This window comes from Heloderma suspectum, chromosome 1 (assembly GCF_057233095.1).
Source record: "Heloderma suspectum isolate Gila_16-S chromosome 1, 16-S_ref, whole genome shotgun sequence".
Lineage (NCBI taxonomy): Eukaryota > Metazoa > Chordata > Lepidosauria > Squamata > Helodermatidae > Heloderma > Heloderma suspectum.
In genome coordinates this window covers 26,731,736-26,756,778 of record NC_139458.1, presented here as the reverse complement: position 1 = coordinate 26,756,778, position 25,043 = coordinate 26,731,736, and the positions used below count along the sequence as shown (strand labels likewise).

The window sequence follows — 25,043 nt, the reverse complement described above, 5'->3', positions numbered from 1 at the left end:
AGAGATTATGGGGTTGAGGTGGACATCTCGATGAAAATGTCGACCCAGTGTGTGGCTGCTGTGAAAAAGGCAAATGCCATGTTAGGCATAATTAGAAAAGGGATTGAGAATAAAATGGCCAGTATCATACTGCCCATATACAAATCTGTGGTGCAGCCATACTTGGAATACTCTGGACAGTTCTGTGTACATTTTACCACACACAAAAAAGAATATTGTAGAGTTGGAAAAAGTACAGAAAAGGGCAACTAAAATGATCAAGGGACTGGAGCATCTCCCCTATGAGGGGAGGTTACAACAGCTGGGAGAAAGAGGGTAAGGGGAGATATGGTAGAGGTCTCCAACGTTATGCATGGTGTGGAGAACGTGGATAGGGAGACATTTTTCTCCCTCTTTCACAATACTAGAACTCAGAGTCATCTCATGAAGCTGACTGATGGGAGATTCAGGACAGATAAAAAGAAATATTTCTTCACATAGCGCATAGCTAAATATGGAATTCGCTACCACAAGATGTAGTGATGGCCACTGATTTGGATGGCTTTAAAAGAGATAGTAAAAATTCAGGGAGGATAAAACTATCAATGGCTACTAGTCCTGATGGCTCTATGCTATCTCCAGTACCAGAGTTAGTAAGCCTATGTACACCAGTTGCTAGGGAACATGGGCAGGAGGATGCTGTTGCTCTCATGTTCTGCTTGTGGCTTTCCATAGGCAGCTGGTTGGCCACTGGGTAAACAGAATGCTGGACTAGATGGACCCTTGGTCTGATCTAGCATGGCTCTTCTTATGTTCTTATGTGTCATGTTAGAGTAAGTGAATAGCATGGCTGCCATGTGTTTGTACTCAGACCAAATGTCACCTCTCCTGGGGCATGGATGTGTATGCCAGGAGTCACCAGGCATGTTGTCACATGTCTCTTGGGTTCCATTTTGAATCTTAGGTGGTGTATTAGTAATACACCAATATAACATTGTTTTATGTCTTTTTATGCAAATAGTTTTATATTACATTATTATTTAATAGTTTCTTAGGGTTTTAATTTTCTGTAAATCACCCAGAGAGATTTGGCTGTTGGGCAGTATAGAAATGTAATAAATTAAAAATGAATGATCTGTGCTATGGTCAATGGGGTTACAAAAAGTCGGACACAACTTAACGACTGAACAACAACAACATTTATATACCACCTTTCTGGGCAGAAAGCCGGCTCAAGGCAGATGGCACTGTCATGTATGCTTGGACCCTTTGTTGCCTTGCTGTACCTTCTGGGTTAAGTGTATTCCCATACTTGTTCATCCACCACATGCATGGATCCTCTGTTTTTAAACTTGGTAGTTCTTTCTGAAGACCATAAGAGGAGCCCTGCTGGAGCAGACCAACATCCTGTTTCTAGCAATGGCTAGACAGATGCTTCTATGAAGGCCGCAACCAGGGCATAAAGGCAGCGGCTGTCCTCTGCCATTCCTTCCCAGCAATCTGAAGATTCCAGCTAAACATCCCGACTAGTAGCCATTGATTGTTGTTGTTGTTGTTCAGTCGTTCAGTCGTGTCCGACTCTTCGTGACCCCATGGACCATAGCATGCCAGGCCTTCCTGTCCTGCGCTCTCTCCCGGAGTGTGCTCAAGTTCATATTCATTGCATCGGTGATGCTATCTAGCCATCTCATCCTCTGTCGTCCCCTTCTCCTTTTGCCTTCAGTCTTTCCCAGCATCAGGGTCTTTTCCAGAGAGTTTTCTCTTCGCATTAGGTGGCCAAAATATTGGAGCTTCAGCTTCAGTATCTGTCCTTCCAATGAGCACTCAGGGTTGATTTCCTTTAGGATGGACTGATTTGACCTACTTGCAGTCCAGGGGACTCGTAAGAGTCTTCTCCAGCACCACAGTTCGAAAGCATCAATTCTTCGGCGCTCAGCCTTCCTTATAGTCCAGCTCTCACAGCCATACATTACTACTGGGAAAACCATAGCTTTGATTAGACGGACCTTTGTCGGCAAGGTGATGTGTCTGCTTCTTACTATGCTGTCTGGGTTTGCCATAGCTTTCCTCCCAAGGAGCAAGCATCTTTTAATTTCATGGCTACAGTCACCGTCTGCGGTGATCTTGGAGCCCAAGAAAATAAAATCTGTCACTGCTTCCATTTCTTCCCCTTCTATATGCCAGGAAGTGATGGGGCCAGATGCCATGATCTTCGTTTTTTTAATGTTGAGTTTCAAACCAGCTTTTGCATTCTCCTCTTTCACCCTCAACAAGAGGCTCTTTAGATCCTCTTCGCTTTCTGCCATTAGGGTGGTATCATCTGCATATCGGTGGTTGTTGATAGTTCTCCCGGCAATCTTAATTCTGACCTGTGATTCATCCAACCCGGCGTTTCTCATGATGTACTCTGCATGTAAGTTAAATAAGCAGGGTGACAATATGCAGCCTTGTCGTACTCCTTTCCCAATTTTGAACCACTCGGTTGTTCCATGTCTGGTTCTTACGGTTGCTTCTTGACCCTCGTACAGGTTTCTCAGGAGACAGGTAAGGTGGTCATCGCTTTACGAATTTGCCACATTTTGTTGTGATCCACACAATCAAAGGCTTTAGCGTAGTCAATGAAGCAGAAATAGACGTTTTTCTGGAATTCTCTTGCTTTCTCCATGATCTAGCGAACGTTGGCGATTTGATCTCTAGTTCCTCTGCCTCTTCGAAACCCAGCTTGTACTTCCGGTAGTTCTCGGTTCGCATACTGCTGAAGCCTAGCTTGTAGGATTTTGAGCATCACCTTGCTGGCATGTGAAGTGAGCGCAATTGTGCGGTAGTTTGAACACTCTTTGGTGTTGCCCTTCTTTGGAATTGGAATGTAAACTGACCTTTTCCAGTCTTGCGGCCATTGTTGAGTGTTCCAAATTTGTTGGCATATTGAATGCAGCACTTTAACAGCTTCATCTTTTAGGATTTTACTTGTTGATAGTTCCATGCTTTAAGAACCTGGCAAGTTAGGTGGATGGGGCTGGGTGCTCCCATATGTGTTTGTACCCAGTTCATCTTCGCTATAGTCATTGAGGTATGACCCTGCGTTCTGCTTCTGCTCCAGAGGCAAATGCCAGTGGTATCTTCATCGTCCTTCTGTGAGTAGGGATTTGCAAGAGTACACAGGGAAGGGCCACAAAGTAGAGTCTGATGGGCCCTCTGGGACAGATAAATGTTGATGCGCCATACCCAACAAGTAGCCAGGATGATGAAAGACGCATGGAATGCTTCTCTTTTCCTCCCTGTTAGGCCTGTTAGGCACCACATTTCTCCCTGCTCCAAGGTCAATGCTATTGCCCTGATTATTTTTTTTCTATCCACTATTCCTCCTTTCAGAATCTGCCAGACTCAGTAAGATGTGCAGTTTGTGCAGCCTCCTTGTCTTGTTTTCAAAACCCACTGGACCAAATACATGTCAATGCCTCACATCCACTCCATAGATGAATATCAGCACTCCGTATGTTCTTCAGCTATGAGCTTTCCTCCAGCACCAGATGTGTTGGACAGGTGTGATGAATGTGCTGTGTGTTTCTCATTTCTACAGGACCTGCTTCACTAGATGATTCTGTTTGCCTGTTTTGTCCTCTCTCTGCTTGTTCACTATTCCAGAGAATAGTAATGTTGCCCCCTAACAGAGAATCCCAATAACACCTTAAAGACATTGAAAAGATTTGCTTGCTTTCCATTCCTCCACACTTTTCTGAATCCTTCCTGTACCCCCTGCCCTTGCAGAAGCTGTACTAGGTGAGTGTTCACTACAAAAGAGAATACCAGTGTTTTGTATGTTCTCATTCTAGGTATCTTTCTGCAAAATATTCCAGCTGAAAGCTAGTGCATTACCCGCTTCTATTCAGCCTTCCCCGATCTGGTGCCCTTCAGATGTTTTGGACCTCAACTCTCATCAGCCCCAGCCAATTCCCAGGTGGGAATTGTAGTTGAAAACATCTGTAGGGCAACACATTGGGGGAATGACATCATCTTATATCTGCAGCACCACATGTCCAGTATTGTCCCATGAACTTCTAGAACTAGAGCTGGAAGGCACCTGAACACCATCTAGTCTACCCTTCTTTGTTCCTAGGCAATAACAGAGGGTTCAGCGGGACAGTGTTAAATGTTTATATTAATTCACAAGGTCTTTATTATATTTTATTGTTTCACAACAAAGCAGGAGGAATTTGCTCCAGGGAAGGCAGGGGGTATGTAGAGTTGCCATGTGATTCTGTGTTGAGCACATGATGTCTGCACTGGGCATGAGAGTAGCACAACTCAAATGTAGGATACATAGAGAGCAAAAGCGTCATTTTAGGTGACAAATTGAAACTGATAAGTGCAAAAGGATTAGTGAAGCATCTTCCTTGGGTCAAGACCCAATACTGCATGTGGAGGGGTTGCATAGCATGTTTTTTTAATTGTATTTGGTTCTGGAGATATATGTAGTAAGTTATGGCCATTGCTTTGTCACTTGTCTTGTGTTTCAAGAAACTGTATCATCTACAGCTATGAAGTAAGATCAACATAAATCCTGTGCTCTCCTCTTTCAGCCATTCATTATGTTTATGTTTTTATGTCATGGCAGATGAATAATTTACATGAATCCATTAGATTGATTTAGGTCCTGCTTCTCAGGCTCACAGATGGTAATTTTCCTCAAAATGTATTCATTAGTCACATTATTTTGACAAGTGTCTCTGTGTATGAATGTGAATATTCAAAATTTAAGCTCTTCCTATATTAAGTTGTGGTTTATTACATGACATTGTTTCACTTCCTGGAACTGGATAAAATGTCAGTCACGTTGCTATATGTATTTCTCTCTGCACTGCTGGCAGTAGACAAAAATAACTGTCAACGCCTGTGTGTTTACCCCTGTGATACTTTGTTACTGGAGTGAACCTCTTACAGGGAGTTAGAGAAATTACACCAATATAAGCCATCTCTGAATGATGTCTTGGGTTGCAGTCCCAAACATACTTTACTTGAGAGTGAGCCTCCATTGAACACAGTGGGACTTAACTTCAAGTAAACTTGCATTGGCTTGCACTGTTAGCGTAGTAAATACCTTAGGGCTGGTTTACGTGCTCATCACCTCACAACTGGCAGCATCAAGTGATGACTTGCATGTGTGAATGACTTGTCACAGATCAAACACTACAGACAGAACTTCCATATCTCAATCATGATGCTTTTCCATGGAGACAGTTGACATGTTCAGCTGTGAGTCATCCAACATTGAGTAATCAAGTGATGTACATGCATGGGTGAATCAGCCCATTCTTAAAATAAACTTGCACATTAAGCAGATATACCCTTAGCTACAGAAAACGTGTTAATATAACATTTCACAGAATCATAGAATAGTAGGGTTGGAAGGGGCCTATAACATCAAGTCCAACCCCTTTGTTACTACATACCGATGTTTTCCCTCTTGCCACATCTTACAGGCTTGGGGCAGATTCGGATGTCCTTATGTTATCCCTACAGACAAGAGCCCCTCCCATTCCAAGTGCCCTGTCATTTAATTTCCATTTCAGGACTTATGTAAAGTGGCACAATAATTTCCCACCTCTCTTGGAGTCAGGAGCGCCCTAGCCGCCTCTTTCAGTACACTCCAGTAGCCAACTCAAGACACAGACAAAAGGATTCTTTTCAAGGCTTTAATACTTTTACAACTTAATGACTCTTTCAGATGCTAATCACCAGCGACTAAGCAATGAACAGCAGAGTAGCCTGTGCTCCAGGTAGGCAGTTGATCCCCATTTGAAGGAGAATCACTTGAAGACCCTGAACTTATGGGCTAGGGAGAGATCCTCCCTCTTTCCCTTAGGTCCATGGGAGGCGGCCGTTGCTTGCGTGCCAAACGGGCGCTACACCTCCTTTCCACGCCCTCCATCGCTCATCGCTCCCTGCATCTGCGTCGAGTGTCTAGCAAGCCCCCCTTCCGCACTTTCTCACTGCTAGGATCACTATCTATCTCAGGAATGCAGGCAGGAGGAATCTCTGCCAGCTGCTGTACCTGTGAGGGATGAGCTGGCTCCTCTCCCACGGATTGCTGATCCTCCTCAGAATCAGAACTGCTCTGGGGTTCTATCGGCTCAGTTTCCACCCTGACACTTGGGCTGCAATTCTGAGCGTGGTTAGTTCTTCCTATACTCCACTGAAGGAATTGTGGGAGTTGTGTTAAATGTTCTACTATGCTCTTGTGTTATTTCAGTCCATTCAGCATAGCTTATAGAGGAGCAGTTCCTGATTGATTGCCCTCTTATTTGTGTGCAAAATTCTTGAATTCATTTGAATTCATTTGGACCCAAGTGCAATGTTTCAGCCTTGTGAAGTAATCAAGGCATTGGCAAGAAAAAAAAATGCAATGGATAGCAATAAATATTTAAAGAGTCTGTTCAATGGAAGTTTATGACAAAAATAAGTCTTTGTTTTGGGGAACAAGGGACAGAATAGAGAAAATAGTTCTGGTCTCTGTGTGTGTGCGCACACACTGGAGTGGGGTTCATTGTTCTTGAAGTGCAATCCTAGGCATGTTTAGACAGTAATAAGTCCTACAGCTCCCAGCATCCCCCAACCAGCCATGGCTGGCTGGGGGATGCTGGGTGTTCTAGGATTTATTTTTGTCTGAACGGGCATAGGATTGCCCCCTTAGGGAAATTGTATGGCATGCTATGGTCCATGAGGTCATGAAGAGTCGGACACGACTTAACGACTGAACAACATGTGCACTCTCCATATTCTTCCCTTGATGATTCAGCTACATTTTCCCCATCCTATTCTTTTCTAAAAGTCAAGTGGTGGAGAATAATATGAGTGGCAGAGTTGGTTTACCTTACTTGCATAATTTTGCATTGCTGGGGGTGGGGTGAGGAGATTTTAAAAGATTTTAAAGGCCATTTTAGTGCTGCAAAGGAACTGGGATCACAAGGAGATTATAGTTACCAAATAGATGACAGAGGAACATAGGAAGCTGCCTTATACCAAGTCAGACCCTTGGTCCACCTAGCTCAGTACTGTCGACACTGACTGGCAGCAGCTTTCTTGGGTTTCAAACAAGAGTCTTCCCAGCCCTACCTGGAGATGCCAGGGATTGAATCTAGGACGTTTTGCATGCAAAGCACATGCTCTACTATTGCACTATAATGGTTGTGAGGAGCATCCCCAGAGGCTTATAAAACTATGAGTGCTATCTCTATGCAAAGAGTTGAAAGAGTGATGGTTTTTCTCCCTGACATAATTCCAGAGCTCAGGGTCACCCATTGAAGCTGATTGGCCATAGGTTCAAGACTGAAAAACTATTTGGACTTCTACACATACAGCATATTTCAGTTGTGAAACTCACTGCAACGTGGTATTGTGATGGGCCACCAGCTTATATAGCTTTTTTTTTTTTTTAAGGATTAGGTAAATTCATGACAAATAAATGGAACCTTTGTGTTCAAAGGCAATGTATGTCTGAACACCGGATGTAGGAGACAAACAAACAGAACACTGAAGTAGATACATGATTATGATTCCCTCTAATTCCAGTGTTCAGGCTGTGAGTGCTGTTGCATATGTTGCCAAAATGACACCACCCATAAGAGGGTAGTATTGTCAGGCTTGGGAAGAACTCTGAAGTTTGCAAGAGTAATAATAATTTTTATTAAACAAAACCCTTTAGGGCAAATAAACCTTAAGGAAGGAACCTGCCCCTGCCCCGACCTCCAAAACAGCCCAAGAGAACTGAGAGCATTCAGTGGCCAAGGTATACTGATTGACTTGTGGGAGTGGGGGTGGGGATGGAAAAGGGAGTAGAATGGATTGTATGGAACTCTTAATAGGGAGCGATCCATGCTACAACATTTTGTTGCAGGTCCCACTTTTGCTCAGCTAAACACCATTTTCCTTGCATGCATTATATCCTGATATGGTTAAAATATAAGCAGACACAATGGAGATTATTGTTTGGTGTTTGCTTATAGTACTGCATTTTCTAGGTGCGAACCAATAGTGATACTATTCAAATAAGGGGAAATTACAGCAGTTTTCTAAGAAATTTTACCGGAGCTGCCAAGCTGATACCATAGATAAACAAGTCACATTTCAATTAGAGCAAGTCCATCTTTGATTCCAGCTGCAGCAGTTTGTTTCTTAAGGGGGAAAATCTAGAACAGGATCACAGCTGCTTACATAAGAAGAGCATCTTAACCAACCAGACAAGCTTTTCACATTACAGTGAAGCCCTTGTCCAAATCACTGTGTGGTCTCTTGACTCCACGTTCATCCGTGCAGTGAAACTCTTGACTGATTTAAATGAGTCAAACCCTGTTACTGCTGTGTGTTGGGGGATTTTTAAAAATGGCTTTTTGGAAGGGCATTTTACATCATCTTGTCCTCAGCTGGCCCAGCTGTATGCTGAAGTTCAGCCAACAATATGACTAAAAGTGTTGAATTACAATCAGTAAAACAGATGTGATCCTTTGATTGGTTGCTTGTAAGCAAAGATGTTCCAAGCACTGCATGCATTTCTACTTTAGTTTCCAACGTTAGATGATGCCCTTGCAGTTATGAATGCTTGAATACAGAGTGATTTCTTCGCTAGCAAACACAAAAGCATGGGATTTAGTGTTGTGTGCAAACTGTAGCTTCTTGAGGATCTCTGCTTTAATTTCTTTCTTTTAAAAAAACCAATTTCTAGCTTTTTGCCGGTGAGGATAGGATTCAAAGCATGTTGGCAATACCTCCAAATTTTTCTAATCACATCTCAGTAGCATTTCCAGTATTCAGAGAACAAGTTTCTAGCAGCCTGCATAGCTTCTTACTGCCCATCAAGAGTACCAGAAACTGAATAAATGATTGATAATAAGCAAATAGATGCATATTTGCGTAATGTATACACATTGCAGAATTTGTCTTTTTCTTAGTACAGAACTTGGGGTGGTAGTATGTAAGTATGGACACATCACTCTGGCTAAAAATGCTGGTTTTGAGAGTAATAGAACATCTGCAGGACACCTTACCTTGGTTCTTGTTTGGCGTGGTGATTTCTTGCTCTGCTTTGTAGTTATTTAATTGGGTTTTTTTTTCCTTATTGGAATACATCCATATCACTTTTTAAAGAGTTTGATATTCAAGTTCAGGACATCACATCCCTCTAAACCACCTTTCCCCAACCTGGTACCCTCCAGATGTCCTGGATTGCAACTCCCAGACTCCCCCACCCAGTGTGGCTGGGCCAGGATGTTAGAAGTTGTAGCCCAACACATCTGGAGGGCACCAGGTTGGGGAAGGCTACTCTAAACCATATGTAGCCTGAACTGAGCCCTCACTGGTCCTCTGAACAGCAGATAGGATGATAGCACAGTCATCTGTGTGCTGCACTATCCCCTAAGCTGGGTCTACAATCTAAGATGCAGTGTTGGTGCAGGATTCTCTTAGGCTATTTTGTGTCTTCTTCTAACTTCTGTCATGTTTCTGCCTTGAAGAAAAAAAGAATGAGGTTCATGTACAGACCTACCATCTGAATTATATCCTGGGTCTGAATATGATTGGATAATTCTGGATCAGTAGGTACATTTCTGGGTATTTGAGGTGGGTATTGTCCCATGACTGCAAGCATATTTTGTGGGCACTAGCAATGATCAAACTACTTGCAGCAGAGAGTTCAGAGCTATCAGTCGAATTGCAACAGAATAAGAGGTTTAAGGACAAGCTCTCTTAGGCATGACAGGAAAAAATGATATTCATGAGCTGTTGCCTTAAACCCCAAACCAACTCTATACTAAAACCAGTCACAGCAAAGTACTGGATTGCCACATGCTGTGGAAACATCCCACTGAAGTTTCGTATATGGCAAAGTACTTACTGAGCCAGTTCCTCCCCATATGCCTCTGTTACTTCTGTCTTATCACTTTATGACTAGACAGATGGTGAACATTCTCTCATTCTGCTTAACACCAACTTTGAGCTGTATTTGTAAAAAAAAAAAAACGCAGTAGAAGAGTAGAGTAACTTAATACCCAGATCTATACTAATTTGCTTTTGCATGCAGAAATATAATTTGATGTGCAATCAGCCATACTGTGCATGCAGTTTCAGTGTGCAGAAAGAATCCTTGTGAGAGGAGTAAAGATTATAAATACAAAGAAATGGCTGTACAGAGCAGCAGCTTTAAACATTTCAAGCGTCTTAAACTTTTAAAACTTACAGCATTTACATAATGGCTTTGCTTGTAATTAAGGGACTGATCTCTAAACACCTAAAGCACAGAGCTACATTTAACATATGAAGCTGCATTCTACTGAATCAGATCACTTCACCAATTTAGCCCAGTATTGTCTATTGCGCCACCTCCACCAAGTTGCTTTAGCCCTGGGGTGGGAGGGAAACTTCAGTTGTTATGTCTAGTTTGGCCTTTAGTGGGCCAAAGCAGAGTTTCCTATTTTGGCTAATGGTACAGTGACCAGAAACAACTGATGCAGGCTTCCCGTTTACCTATAGGAATGCTCCCCCTATGCTGCTCACCTGTTTGATGCTGAAGACCCTTCTACTCCAGAGAGAACAGTGCCGGGCCTCTGCCAAGATTACTGTGTACAAGTGTGGCAAAGCTGCAGGTCCATGTTCCGTTACCTCACTCCTGATGAAGAATTACTGGCCCTGGAAAACAATATGGCAAAATTCTGCCGTTATTTGACCTTGGATGATACGGACTACTGTTTTCCTCACCTCCTCGTCAATGAGCATCTTACTCAAAACCTTGGGATAGTGACCGCCGATTCAGAAGGATGCTTGCAGTTGTGTTTAGTGGAAGTTGCCAATGGGCTTAGGAATCCAGTTGCCATGGTACATGCACATGACGGTACTCATAGATTCTTCGTTGCCGAACAAGTTGGCTTAGTCTGGACCTACCTTCCAGATCGGTCACGGCTTGAAAAACCGTTTCTGAACATCACTGAAGCTGTACTTACCTCACCTTGGGAAGGAGATGAGAGAGGTTTTCTAGGTATTGTCTTCCATCCTAAATTCAAATTTAATGGTAAAGTGTATGTCTACTATTCAATTGAAGTTCAGTATGAAGAGAGAATCCGAATCAGTGAGTTCAGAATTTCTCCTGATGACATGAATTCTGTGGACCATGGTTCCGAAAGGTATTGTATGCACCTTTATCTGTCACATTTATTTAAGATATTGGAAGGCAAACACACACACACACACACACACCCCTAGTGATTGCTAATAGCAGTGAATTCTGATACCTGGGACATGAAGACTAAATACAGCTTGTCTTCTTTAAGCATAGTTTGGGGGTGCAGAATCTCAGGCCATGGGGACAGGGCCAAATCCAACCCTCTGGGCTTCCCTAGAAAGCCACACCCCTTTCCCCCAACTGGACCACCAATCATCTGGTGGTTTCCTGGCTTTTGCGCAGTTTTTTCCCATTCTGAAAGGTTGAAATGCCTCTCCTAAGGCTTAGTTACCGGCAGCAAGAGGTTTAAGCTAAAATATGCTGGTATTTGCCCACTGGAATGCAGCTCCTGAGAGCGTCTCCAAAATGGAACATTGCCCTCTCGGGCTGAAAGAAATTCTGCATCCCTGGCATATATGCTTCCTAGCTACTTCTGAAATTCACCCCTCCTTCAATCCGAGGAGTGCCATGAGCCTAAAAAAAAAGGTATGGCTTGCTGAAGATCCCCTCATTGGCCATTGTTGCACTAAAAATGGGATATTGGGAGGACTGGAACCAAGACGGCCAAGCAAATATCACAGCTTGCTAGAGAGGATTCTGCGAATTGTGCTTCATACTAGTGTCCAAAGGAATTTTTCCCTCTGGATCGTATTAGTTAGTGATCATGGGGATTTTTTCCTCTTTTGCTGTAGCATGTGGTTTGGCTGACTTGGCTTCAGACATCTGGGTGTGTTTACTAAACTGTTCTGTGTCTACAGACACCTTTGGCTTAGTGCCTTTTGTTCACTCTTACACTTTTTGCATTTGGCTCACAATAATCTGGATAATGCGAGTTGATTGCCAGAAGAGTGAATGAATATTAAAAGGCTTCATGGTGTTGGTCTGGATGACCCTCACTTCCCTTAGACTGAATGAACCTTATGAATGTATGAGAAGAAAGAGATTATGCAAGTCACACATCCTACAAACGATCTCAAGAGGATGGAAACTTTTGCACAGCTGTTACTGGGAAGAAATCCTTGGATTCTGTAATCAGTCAGATAAAACCTCTTCTGTTCCAACCTTAAAAGATGTTCCCCATTGAAAGATGTTTGTGCTTTTTTGAACATTGTCATATATGCCCCAGTGATTCACAGTTCTTCTCTTTACTGTGCATTCGCACTGAATTTTCAGTGTTTCTGTTTTAGTTGGGTGGAGCAAAGTTGTTGCCCAAGTAGCAGAGGTGATGTGAAGCATGAGAACTCAGCAAGCAAAAATCTATTCCCTCCTGTGATTTTGCTGCCAGAACTTGAGGCCACAGTCCTCTTGAATCGGATGACCCAAGGGATGTTAGGCAGGGATTCTGCCTGTGCTCTGCCACACTGCCTGGGGTAAAGGAGGGAATTGTAGGAAGATCATCAGCCCCAGCTAAGGAAGAAGCTTCTTTACATCAGTAGGCCAGAGCAGACACTCCTGACTCCCAAAAAAGCATCCAGGTGCAGTTTGCTCATTGGTCTGAGCAACTAGGAGACCTCCACTCATTGGCTAAAGACGACAGGAGCTGGTTCTAACACAGGCAAATGGCTTGAACCCTAAGATAAGTGAACATAAACGATTTACAGAAGGAAAATTTCTCATCTTTTCGTCCCTCCTGCAGCTAGGGATGTACGAATCACTTACCTGGTTCCGGTTGGGGCATCCGTTGGGGAGGGGGAGGCGCTCCATCCCTCCCCCCGGAATCCTCGATGGGGGGGAGGCAATCCGGTCCTCCCCCCTGGAATCCTGCTCGGCCGGCTCTGCTCCGCGGTGGCTCCGCGGAGCAGCCAGCCAGGGCCGTCCGCAGCCGGACTTCCAGCAGCGGACGGGCTGCTGCGCCCTTCCAGGCTGCCATGATAGGCTACGTAAGTATTTACGTAGCCTATCACGGCATGCCCAAAAAACACACACACAAAAATGGCGTACGCAAATGGCGGTGGCTACGGCGGCCGCCATTTGCATTTCCTATTTTTCACCGTTCTAGCCTACATAAATATTTACGTAGGCAATTACGGCGAAAAAAAGGGAACAGCAAATAGCTGTAAAAGCCTACGTAAATATTTACGTAGGATAAAATGGTGGGAAAAAAAGAATGCAAATAGCACCCACTACACTATTTGCGGTTCCCTTTTTTTGTTGTTGCCGTAATTGCCTAAATAAATATTTACGTAGGGTAGAATGGCAAAAAATAGGGACCGCAAATGGCGGCCACTGTAGCCGCCGCCATTTGCATATGCTGGTTTTTTTTTGGGGGGGGGGTTAGCCGTGATAGGCTACGTAAGTTCTTACGTAGCCTATCACAGCTCGAAGGACGGCAATGGCGGCTGCAGCAGCCCGGCCGCGGCCAGCCAGGAAACCAGCTGCCGCCGGAGCCGCCGCTGCTGAATCCATCGCATCCGCCCCAGGTAAGTTCCATCCCGGGGGATTCCGCGGGGGGGGGGGGGGCAGGAGGCCATTCTGCTACGGATTCTGGGGGGCCAGATTCTAAAGAATCTGGCCTCACTGGAATCCGTGGCGGAATTCTCTGCCATCCCTACCTGCAGCCAGCCACCTGCACCCCACAAAAAGTCTCTCTGGAAGATCAGGGGACCCTCCTGAACAATGTAGGGTGCAGGTATGAAGGGGACTGTTGGGGTAATCAGTGAAAATCAGGCAAATTCTGTAGTGGTAGAAAGGACATTTTCTTTTCTAGTGAACATAAGAAGAGCCAAGGTTCATGCAGCATTCTTTTCACATACAGTGGCCAAACAGCTCTTTCTGGGGAGCCCATAAGTAGGACATGAGTGCAATAGCACCCTCTCCATTCATGTTCCCCAGCAACTGGTGTACATAGACATACTGCCTCTGATAATGGAGGTAGCCTATAGCCATCAGAACTAGTAGCCATTGATAGCCTTATCCTCCATGAATTTGTTTAATCCCCTTTTGAAGATATCCAAATTGGTGGCTAGCACAGGGCCGGCCCTACCGTAAGGCAGAGTGAGGAAGTTTCCCCAGGCAGCAGAGTTTGGCTGTCATAAAAGGGCAGCAAATTGTTAGTTATTTACTTTGTTTTCATTGTATTTTTACTGCCAGGAATGAGGAGAGGAAATTATGACATTTTCTGCCTCATTTACCAAAATAACTTGGTTGGCTTTGGATGCTATGCACTTTGACTCGGGCAGGTGGAAGAAGTGCTGTTTGCTGCTCTGCCTCAGGCAGCATAATGTCTTGGGCCAGCCCTGGGCTAGTACTGCATCTTGTGGTAGTGAATTCTACAGTTTAAGGAGGGAACAGCAGGACCTAAGCACCAAATGCTGTATGGAAGCAAGAAAGGAGCAGTCAGTCAGTAACAGAGCCCAAGAGGGAGCAGGAGAGTCCTTTGGCAGCGAGTCCATTATTAAGCCTGGAGTTGTAGTTGGGGTGTGGCATAGCTGGGCGAGTAGCAACTGAGCAGATCTCCTGAAGTTGGACAGGAAGTAGTCATCAAATGACAGAGCTAGCTGTGTGAAGGAGGACCTACTGAAGTTTGACAAGAGTCAGGAGGGATAGTTGAGGCGATGTGCTCCTATGGTCATTGACTAATCCTTCCCTACATATGCTTTCAGAAAGCAAGCAGGAAAAGGTAACATCAAGTGACCTTCACTTTTGTTTTCCATTGAACTGCCTGGAATCCTGCCTGGGACATGGCAGACCTCTGCCAGCTGGGCTGTGTTTGTCTGGCTGAACTTCTGGAGTCTTCAGACATGTAGCTTTTAACTTGGAGAGGTCATTGTGACACACACAGCATTGTGGAAGGCTGAACAGCAACATAAATCTACTTTAATTACTGCAAGTAGCAACGGGTCTTTACGTGGACTGGATTCTTGGCCAACAAATACTTTGGGGAAATTGCATGTGTGGAGGAGGGTGAGATGATTTCATGCATCCCTTTCACCCATTCTGTGTCATACTGGTAAAAATGGTCACTGCAAAACAAAACCCAAGAGTGTAACATCTGGTTTTTCAATTTTAATCGGGGGAAAAAACCCTCATTTAGTGTTTTGTGACTTTTCTCAATATAGAGCAATAGAGTAATCACTTTATAGGACCAACTAAAATGTCAAAAGTAATGAGTATGCTACTGAATTCCCTATAACATTCTCTGGTAACGTCCAGATTTGACTACTGCAATGAGGTAGTCTCTATGGGGCTACCTCTGATGACTTCTTGGAAACTCCTGTTGGTCAGAAATACTGCTGCTGGGTTGTTGGCTAAGATCATCCAAAGAAAATGCATCTTTCCACTTCTTAAACCACTCGACTGACTGCCAGTCCATTTCTAAGAACAATTCGAAGTGCTAGTGCTTACTCGTACCTTTTAAAGCCCAATACAGCTTGGGACCCAAGTATCTTTTCAAGTACTCTTCAAGTACTTGAAAGGCTGTCACAGAGAGGAAGGCCAGGATCTCTTCTCAATCATCTCAGAATGCAGGACACGGAATAATGGGCTCAAGTTACAGGAAGCCAGATTCCGGCTGGACATCAGGAAAAACTTCCTGACTGTTAGAGCAATACAACAATGGAACCAATTACCTAGGGAGGTGGTGGGCTCTCCCACACTGGAGGCATTCAAGATGAAGCTGGACAGCTACTTGTCAGGGATGCTCTGACTTGGATTCCTGCATTGAGCAGGGGGTTAGACTCGATGGTCTTATAGGCCCCTTCCAACCCTACCCTACTATTCTATGATTCTATCTGAAGATCTGCCTACACCAACATGAACTTGCCCATACATTGAGTTCATCTTTGGATACCCTTCTCTGGGTGCCCCCACCTTCAGAGGTTAGGTGGGGGCAACCATAGAAAGGGCCTTCCTGGTTGTGACTCCCTAGCTGTGGACTCTTTCCCCAGGGAGACTCTCCTGCTGCCTATTCTTATGTTCTTTCAATACTAAGTGAAAGCCTTTTCATTTCAGCACTATTTGAACGGATTTTAACCCTCTTGTTATAGTTTAATTGCTCTGCTGTTATTTATCTCTTTGTGATGTGCTAAGTTTTATTGTTTGTTTTGATTGTGTAACTATTGTTCTAACATGCCATAAGAAGGGCAGGTTGAAAAATTTTACATAAATAAATACAGTTACACTGTGCTAGGGGTAAAACAGATTTAAGGTTGCACTAAAGGCCATTGGGAGGCCAGCCTGTCCTTGAAAATAGAAACGTTTGCAATTATTTCGACCTGCCTTAAGTGTTGATTAGGACACACACCTCCCCACTGAGGCTAGAGACAGATCTGAATAACCACTAGCTGAAGAAGAAGAATTCTGGGGGCCTCAAAAGCTTGCTTCATGACCTTTTAGTTGGTTCTAATAAGCTATTGCTGTACTGTTACGTTTTTATCTGCAATGTTTATGTTCCCTCCAAAGTGGAACGACAGCCTCATACTATATAGCAGGGGTGGGAAACCTGTAGCCCTCCAGATGTTGTTGGACTCCAAGTCCCATCAGCCCTGTCCAGCATGGCCAATTATTAGGGATCCTGGGGGTTGTAGTCCAGCAACATCTGGAGGGACATATGACTCACTGTCTGTTTTGTATTGGCTTTAAAACTTCAGGCACTGTTCCCTTCAGATTGATTCCTTGCTAAGCATTTATTCACCTTGTTGCATTATATAATGCCACTTTGGAGATTTAAGTGGAAGCATATTGTATACAGTGTCCTATTCACTCCCTGCTTAGACAGTTGTGTGGTGTGTCCGGTGGTGCAGCTGAAGAGATGAAACGCTTTGAAGATGAATACAGTGTGGGGGATGGGTGGGAATGAAATTATCTTGGCTTTATCTTTGTAACTTCAAGTCACTGGCATCTGCCTCATGCATTTTAGCTTTTGTGTGATTTGTGGAGAATATTTCCCATATTTAATTTTCTGCCTTTTTAAAAGACTTTCCACAGAAAATGGTTTCATTCATTCATTAATTTATTATATTTCTATACCGCTCCATAGCCAAAGCTCTCTGGGCGGTTCACAAAAATTAAAAACCATTAAAATACATTATATAAAGTATAAAAAACCATTCACATAATGACATAAAACAAATAACACACACAACAGCAACATATATCTAAATCAATTTAAAATCATCAGCCAGAAACAATCAAAGAGACTCATTCTATGCTACCAAATGCCTGACAGAAGAGGGCAGTTTTAACCTGGTACCAAAAAGATGACAATGTTGGCTCCAGGCGGGCCTTGTCAGGGAGGTTATTCCATAAATGGAATAATTTCTGGAACTTAAATGGAATAGTTTGACATTTTAGGGAAGCTATTAAGGGCACAATCTTGTGGTTGCTAGTCAGCAGCTAGACAGCCATAGGATTGGTCTGTTCTCGGGGACCAACCTTGGAGCCCACACACGGAGGGTGGTTCCTGGGGTGCTGACCACCACCCCCTCATGCCCCCTCGTAGGCAGCACAGATCGGCCCCATGCTTGGAAGAATAGCATGGAGCAGGGGAAACAGGGTATTCTTAGAGGTGGGCTGGGGCAGGGAGGTCAGAAGTGCCAATACGACACTTCCTATGTGTTGTCTGGCCTCTCCACCCCACGCTCTGAGGTCCCACAGCTAGACAGCCGAAATCAGCTGTCTAGCCACAAAAGCAGGGTGGCAGGAGCGCTGAGGAGATGTGCTCCTCACTGCTCCTCCCGCCCTGCACTGGGTAGGCAGTCGCTCCCGAGTTCGAAGGCGACCGTTGATCCCTATAGGATTGCACTCTAAATTTTGTTTTAAGTGAGATGGGAAACTTTTTTTCTCATGGTCTATATAAGGCATGTTCAAGTACCTCTAATTTAGGTGGTCAAATGGCCTGTTTCATGGTCCATCTACTCTAGCAGGTTAGAGGAGCCATAGCTCAGTAATAAACCATATATATGCTTTGAATGCAGAATGTCCCAGGTTCAACCCCTAGCCCAGCATCCCTCAACTTGGTCCCCCCCCCCAGGTTGATTGTAACACACACCTCCCCACTGAGGCTAGAGACAGATCTGAATAACTGCTAGCTGAAGAAGAATTCTGAGGGTATCGAAAGCTTGCTTGCTACTTTGTGGCATTTCAGTTGGTTCTAATAAGGTATTGCTGTACTGTTACTTTTTGGATTTATGGACCAACGTGGTTAACTGCAGTTTTTATGTTTCCTCCAAAGAGGAACTACGGCCTTATACTATAGCAGGGGTGGGAAACCTTCCAGATGTTGTTGGATTTCCAATTCCCACCAGCCCCAGTGAGCATGGCCAATTATCAGGGATGCTGGAAGTTGTCCTCCAGATGTTTGGGACTATATCAGGTCAGAGAAGGCTGCCGTAGTATCTCCAGCTAAAAGGATATTGGGTGTGACCTTGGAGACCCATGCTCAACCACAGTAGATGAACAAATGGTCTGTCTGACATGGTAGAAGGCAGCTTCATAGGGGAAAGGGTTGTTGCTCTGGCGTAGAGCACAAGATCCCAAGCAACTCCTGGCATCTTTAGTTAAGGTTCAGATAGCTGGTGATGAGAAAAATTCCTATCTGAAACACTGGATAGCCACTGCTGCCAGTCAGAGTGGACAGTGCTGGACTAGATGGACCAGTGGGCTGACTCAGGATAAGGTGGCTTCATCTGTTCAGGTTCAGAACTGCTTGGACAGAACACCAAGACCAGTGCTGCTCTAGCCATCACTGCTGCGTTGCCCTTTAAGTCCCAAAGAAGGAGCATGACATCGCACTTGGTTGGGAGGTCATGCCTCCTAGGGATACCCCCGGGGATGTTTTGTTGCTCAGCTGGGCATTGCATCAGGACAGGGAAAACATGGTCCTGCCTGGGGATCCTGATTGGACAGTGCTGGAAGAGGTAGCGCTCTGGTAGAAAGAGAAACAGGAATTGGACTTCCTCTACTCTGAACTGTCACTCAGGGAGGATTGACATCTCCACCTCACCTGAAACAAGTCATTGGCCCCATTTGTACAACATGGTGGTGATTAATAAGCCATGGTGGTTTATTAACCATCCCCGCATGCACTGGGCCCATGCCACCCAATTTCCCTAATTACCCTTGCCAGGTGTGTCTTGTCATTACGGTGAGGGTGAGCAGCTGGGGTGGTTAACAGTGGCCTGTTCTAGGGTTGCTGGGTGGTTTGTTAACCACCCCAGCCACACACATAACAAAAAGCCACATGGTGGTGGTTAATACCACCCATGCACATGCAAACCCAGCCAGTATCTTCTGCTGGGGCTTGAAGCTACAAATCTAGAAAGTTTCCCTTGATTGCCAAGATGTCCCTTGGCAGCCACCTCACCAGCTGTTAACCTGACCAGTTGATTCTCTAGGCCAGTCTCCCCTAACCTGAAGTCCCCCAGATGTTGAAAGTTGGGTGGAAGTATTTAAGTTATTTAAAAAATTAACTCGGCCATGCTGCCCAGATATTAGAATTCCAGGTAAATGTTACACTCTGGTTTGAACATAATAGAATAAAATAAAGCTTTCTCTTTTTGAAAGGGTCTAAAGGGAGTTGTAGCTCATGACTTTAGTGTAAAACAAAACATCAAACCACTGTATTCATTAGTGCCAAGTTGAAAAAGGGGCTTGTATGATATGGATGTATATTCAGTTGATTCACATTTAATCCAGGGTCTCAGATAGTTATTTACTACTTGTTTTTGTAGAAGTTCCTCTGTGTTGCTTATATTTTGTTACTAGGATTCTTTGTCTTCTCTTTTTTTCTCCCTAGAATAATTCTGGAGGTAGAAGAGCCAGCTTCCAATCACAATGGAGGAGAATTGCTGTTTGGAGATGATGGTTATCTTTATATCTTCACTGGAGATGGGGGAATGGGTGGTGATCCTTTTGGGTCATTTGGAAATGCTCAAAACAAGTAGGAGTCTTAAATTCGTTCTTTTGCGGGAGGGGGCAGACAGGCTATACTCTCCCTATTGCTTTTATGTAGATGTCCAGCTAGGCTCAGTAGTAGCAGATATTGTTATTGCTTTCTTGTGCTGAGGTTGTATTGTGGGTTTTGCAGTGCAATAAAGGCATAGAGATGGATCCAGACTAAGGGCTTCATCACATGGATGATGTGTTTATCCTGCTATTGAGATTGCTCCTTCACAGAAGTTTGTGGGCTCTTTACATGATGCCGTGACCCTGCCATGACCCTGCTGCACTAAATGCCCTTTGTTCCATTTTTAAATAGATTGCAGATAATGAGCTATCAAATTACCCTGTTGTGTTCCACTTCAGTTTCCTCTGTGAAAAGAGTTAAAGCGGCAAAGAAGAGGAGTGAGATCAATAAAAAATAATGGAAGACTCACAGGGAGAAGGAGTGGGGAAGGGGAGTGGGGAAAGGAAGAGTGTGTAAAGGGAGTCAGTTGTGATCCTGCATTTAAAATAGAAGCAGAAAGCCCCATTTTAAATGCAGGATTTTAGGCTGGTGTAGAAATGCCCTAAGTGTGCAATCCTATGCATGTTTAGACAGAAAAAGGTCTTACAACTTTTTTCTATCTAAACATGCATAGAACTGTGCCCTAAGTTGGTTCAACTTAGTTCCTACTGAAATAGGTGGGATGTAACTTAAGTCATGCGTAATTTGTCCCATTGATTACAGTGGGACCTAAGTTCAACTAACTTAGTCTGGATCCAACCCATAATCTTTAGCATGCCCTTATGTAGCAAGTTATTGGTATTTTATGTTCTGAGAAATGCCTTCAAAATTTGGCAGTTGCGGCACAATTCATGCAAAAAAATGCGGGGGATGGCGCTGCCTCTGAGCTGTGGCCCCTCCCTCTTGCTGCATTTCAGTGCTTCCCAATGCATGGAACAGGTAGGGTGGGAAACGCTTCTACAATATGAGGTCACTGAGGTCATCAGAGGGCATGCTCCTCCTGGTTCTGCATGGGCCTATGGCCTGATGGGAGTCCACCTGGAGAACAGCCTTCAGTGTGGTGGCCCCCTTTCTATGGAACTCCCTGCCTCTAGACGTCAGGCAAGTGCCAACAGTGTGTTGCTTCCAGCACCTGCTGTAAACATATTTTCAGGAAGCCTTCCTTGACTTGACCAGCCATGTTTTTTTAATCAGAATTCTGTTTTTAAAAATGATAACTTCTAACATATAGCTCTATTCTTTATTCTTTTCTCTTTATATCTTTTATTGTTCACTGCTCTGGAATCTGTCTAGATGTGGAGCAGTATATAAATGTAAATAAATAAATATGCCCCAAGAACAAGTAGCAGTTGTTGCTGCTCCTGCTGCTATTTTTGGAGGCAAAAGATATGTTTAAACAGAACACTGTTCTCTATGTCTTGCACATCAACAGGTCAACGCTGCTAGGCAAGGTGCTCCGGATCAACGTGGACAAAAACGACCGCGGGCCTCTTTATCGAATCCCTCCCGACAATCCTTTTGTTAATGAATCCAAAGCCCGGCCTGAGGTCTATGCTTACGGGGCAAGGAACATGTGGCGCTGTTCTTTTGATAGGGGTGACCCCTACACAAAGGAAGGGAAAGGACGGCTTTTTTGCGGTGACGTCGGACAGAATAAATTTGAAGAAATTGACATTGTGGAGAAAGGGGGAAATTATGGCTGGAGAGCAAGAGAAGGGTTCAGCTGTTATGACAAAAAGCTTTGCACCAATTCCTCATTAGGTAATTATGGGTTCTGAGTAATTGAATTGGATAATGGGTTGTTTTGGTGCCAACACTTCCATTATTATCTTGTGCTCTTGGCAATTTGAATGTTTGCTTGTAAACATATATTCTGAGGACTATCCAGCTTGTGACCCATTGAGCTTTATGAAGCCCACCAGTCATATTTGGGGGCCCACCTGGGGCTCAGTAGTAATCTGCTATTTTTGTTGCCTGTGTGGAATCACAAGAACAGGGGAGATGCCCCAAACCTGGCAGAACACTATACGTGGCTACCAGGCAAGCTTCATTCATCTTGGGGAGTCACAAGTTGCAGGCATAGCTTTCCTGTTCCAGTTTCAGGTCAGGACTGAAACTGAACTGCAGAATGCATAATCCAAAGAGTTGTTGCTCTTTGGATTATGCACAGAGTAAAAGGTGGAAAATGAAGCCAAGGTCCTACATTGTTGCTGTTCCACTTCTTAGTCAACTATGCAACTGATAACAACCCAGTGTGCCAGGTTTTCCTAGTGGTTGCCTTATGGATTGGGCAAATATGCAGAAGGGACAAACTCCATTCTCATATACAAACTATCATTTAATGAAAATCTTACAGAGGCACATGTATTGCAGGCTTTCATGTTCTAATTTTTCCTTGGATATTGACAGTTAATGTATTTTTTTTTTTAAATCAAAATGAATAAAGAAAATTACTGCAGCCCCAATCCTAAACTTATGTGCTTGGTAGCAAGCCTCTTTGACTTCCCTGGAACTTGATTCCAAGAGTGCTTACTATCACAGTCTTAAGTAGGGCAATAAAACATCGTTTCTTTAAGCTATTATTAATCTCTTGCACAGACTAGTCATTCTGTTTGCTTGTTAAAAACTACTTTGCCTTTTTTTTCAAAAGGGATACATTTCTAATTTTGGGGGGAAATGTCATCACTTGGGCTCAGTACACGAGCCAGCTGGCTAAATGTTGGGTTAGGTCAATAGTGAAGGGTGTGAAGTCTAGACTTGAGATTAAGTTGCCAGCATGCAAGTCTAGACTTCAGTCTTAGCTGTCATATGAGGTAAATTAGCATAGATCTGTGGAAAGGGATGAATGTTGCACAAGACTCTGCTGATGGCTAAAGCTCATGATCAGTACTGCAGCGTGCCTTATACTGAGTCAAACCATTATTCCATCTAGCCTATTATTGTTGACACTGTTTGGCAGTGGCTGTCCAGGGTTTCAGGTGGGAACTTTTCCTGAACTACCTGGAGATGCCAGGGATCAAACCTGCAACTTCCTTTCATAGCAAAGCTATGGCCCCTACCTGAATTTGCTTCCCCCTGTCATTTTTGTCAAATTCTTTAAAATAAGCATATATTTAACTTAAATCCACAGTGCACAGAAAAATGTTAAAAGGCTAAAACAATGAAGAAATTTGTCAGGCACTCATGTGGGTATACTGACTTGGAATTCCTTCTTCCAGTCGCTGAAAAAGCACCACTTTGGCCTTCTCCAGCCTGGTGCCCTTCAGATGTTTTGGACTTCAGTTCCCATCAGCCCCAGCCAGCAAGGACGATGGTCAGGAATGTTGGAAGTTGTCATCCAAAAAAATCTGGAGGGGGCCAAGTTGGGGACGCTGCACAACTTCCTTTTCGGTGCAGTAGACACTGTTTTTGTGGCCTAGAGATCTGAGCGTCCCAGAAGTTCAAGGAGGGTTGGTGGCAGTAGTTGGGGCCCTAGGAGGCCCACCTTCCTTGAGATCGGGCCTTCAACCCACCTGTGTCCTTGGCCTTGGATTAACGAGCAACAGTGGAGGGAAGATAGGAAGCCACCATTTTGATGTTCCCACAATGCCCTGGAGTGACACTACATCAGGGCATTGTGGGAACATCAAAGTGGTGGGTGGCTCAAAGGGGCATGTTGGTGCTGCCACTGGTAAGCGTGCTGGGTAGTGGGGCCCACTGCTTGTGATGGCTGCATTCCCTCCCCCACCCACCCATTTCTGTCTGTGGGTGCTCACGGATGTATTCTTTCAATATATTTCTTAAACCGCCCCCCCAATATCACAATAACAAGTACAACACCAAACAACAATCTGTGGCATTTGATTCCATGAGCAAAGTCATGTAAACTTTGTAAACTGCCCAGAGAGCTTTGGCTACTGGGTGGTATAGAGTAGTAGTAGGAAATCAGAAGACGTTTACTTCTTGGGAGGAGAGCAGATTTAACAAATCTTGATAAAATAGTGAAGAGCAGAGACATCACACTGACAACAAAGGTCCGCATAGTTAAAGCAATGGTATTCCCCATAGTAACCTATGGCTGCGAGAGCTGGACCATAAGGAAGGCTGAGCGAAGGAAGATAGATGCATTTGAACTGTGGTGCTGGAGGAAAATTCTGAGAGTGCCTTGGACTGCAAGAAGATCAAACCAGTCCATACTCCAGGAAATAAAGCCAGACTGCTCACTTGAGGGAAGGATATTACAGGCAAAACTGAAGTACTTTGGCCACATAATGAGAAGACAGGATACCCTGGAGAAGATGCTGATGCTAGGGGAAGTGGAAGGCCAAAGGAAGAGGGGCCGACCAAGGGCAAGATGGATGGATGGATGATATTCTGGAGGTGATGGACTCGTCCTTGGGGGAGCTGAGGGTGGTGACAGCTGACAGGAAACTCTGGTGTGGGCTAGTCCATGAAGTCACGAAGAGTCAGAAGTGACTGAGTGAATAAACAATAATAAGTAGTAGTAGTAATAATAATAATGTACACTTTGCTCATACATCATTTGAGATGACTTACTTGTTTGCCACAAGCGAAATGTTGACTTATTTGCATGCCACCAGAAACAATAACAACATACCCGTCTCAATGTGAGCTGTGGTTTTCTAAAGGACACCCCCTATTCTTTGTGAACAAGTCCAATTTCTACAAGAAAGGAAGTGATATGGTGATAGAAACAAAGGAGCTGTTAGGAGCTCAGCCATCATGTGCATTAGGTTTATATTCTTTCATCGTGTCATTCTTCAGTTTTGTAGTAAATGGTGATGTAGTCTTGATGAAATGGAGGAAGCAAAAGGTGATCTGATATCATGTGCCTTATAGAGAGAATCTGAGAGGTTTGGGGCAGACTTTGACTTTTTGTGTATCAGTTAATAATAATGTACGTTGGTAAAAGCTGGTGTAGTAAAGCCTCAACACAACCTCAAAAGGCTCAACACAACCTCAACATAACCTTGG

The 25,043-nt window shown here is 44.1% G+C and overlaps 2 protein-coding genes across 12 annotated transcripts in view; one reads left to right on the top strand and one right to left on the bottom strand.

Annotated features, from left to right (window-relative positions):
* LOC146357043 (cholesterol 24-hydroxylase-like) overlaps positions 1 to 25,043 on the bottom strand; it is a 104,289-nt gene that overhangs the window by 9,863 nt on the left and 69,383 nt on the right. For 6 of the 11 annotated variants that reach the window (XM_084839144.1, XM_084839176.1, XM_084839194.1 and 3 more), the window contains 2 exons: positions 15,536 to 25,043; positions 5,659 to 10,656 (listed from right to left, as the gene is read on the bottom strand). The exon at positions 15,536 to 25,043 is cut by the window's right edge. The gene's annotated coding sequence lies outside the window, so the exon portion shown is untranslated. Of the gene's footprint in view, positions 1 to 5,658; positions 10,657 to 15,535 lie in introns of those variants that run through there. The other 5 variants (XM_084839152.1, XM_084839159.1, XM_084839168.1 and 2 more) reach the window with 5 other exon arrangements.
* Positions 1 to 25,043, top strand: part of HHIPL1 (HHIP like 1) — a 40,228-nt gene that overhangs the window by 2,642 nt on the left and 12,543 nt on the right. Inside the window, exons 2-4 of the mRNA XM_084839076.1 lie at positions 10,501 to 11,147; positions 19,920 to 20,063; positions 21,502 to 21,830. Of these exons, the coding sequence (XP_084695202.1) occupies positions 10,501 to 11,147; positions 19,920 to 20,063; positions 21,502 to 21,830 (1,120 nt within the window). The remainder of the gene's footprint in view (positions 1 to 10,500; positions 11,148 to 19,919; positions 20,064 to 21,501; positions 21,831 to 25,043) is intronic.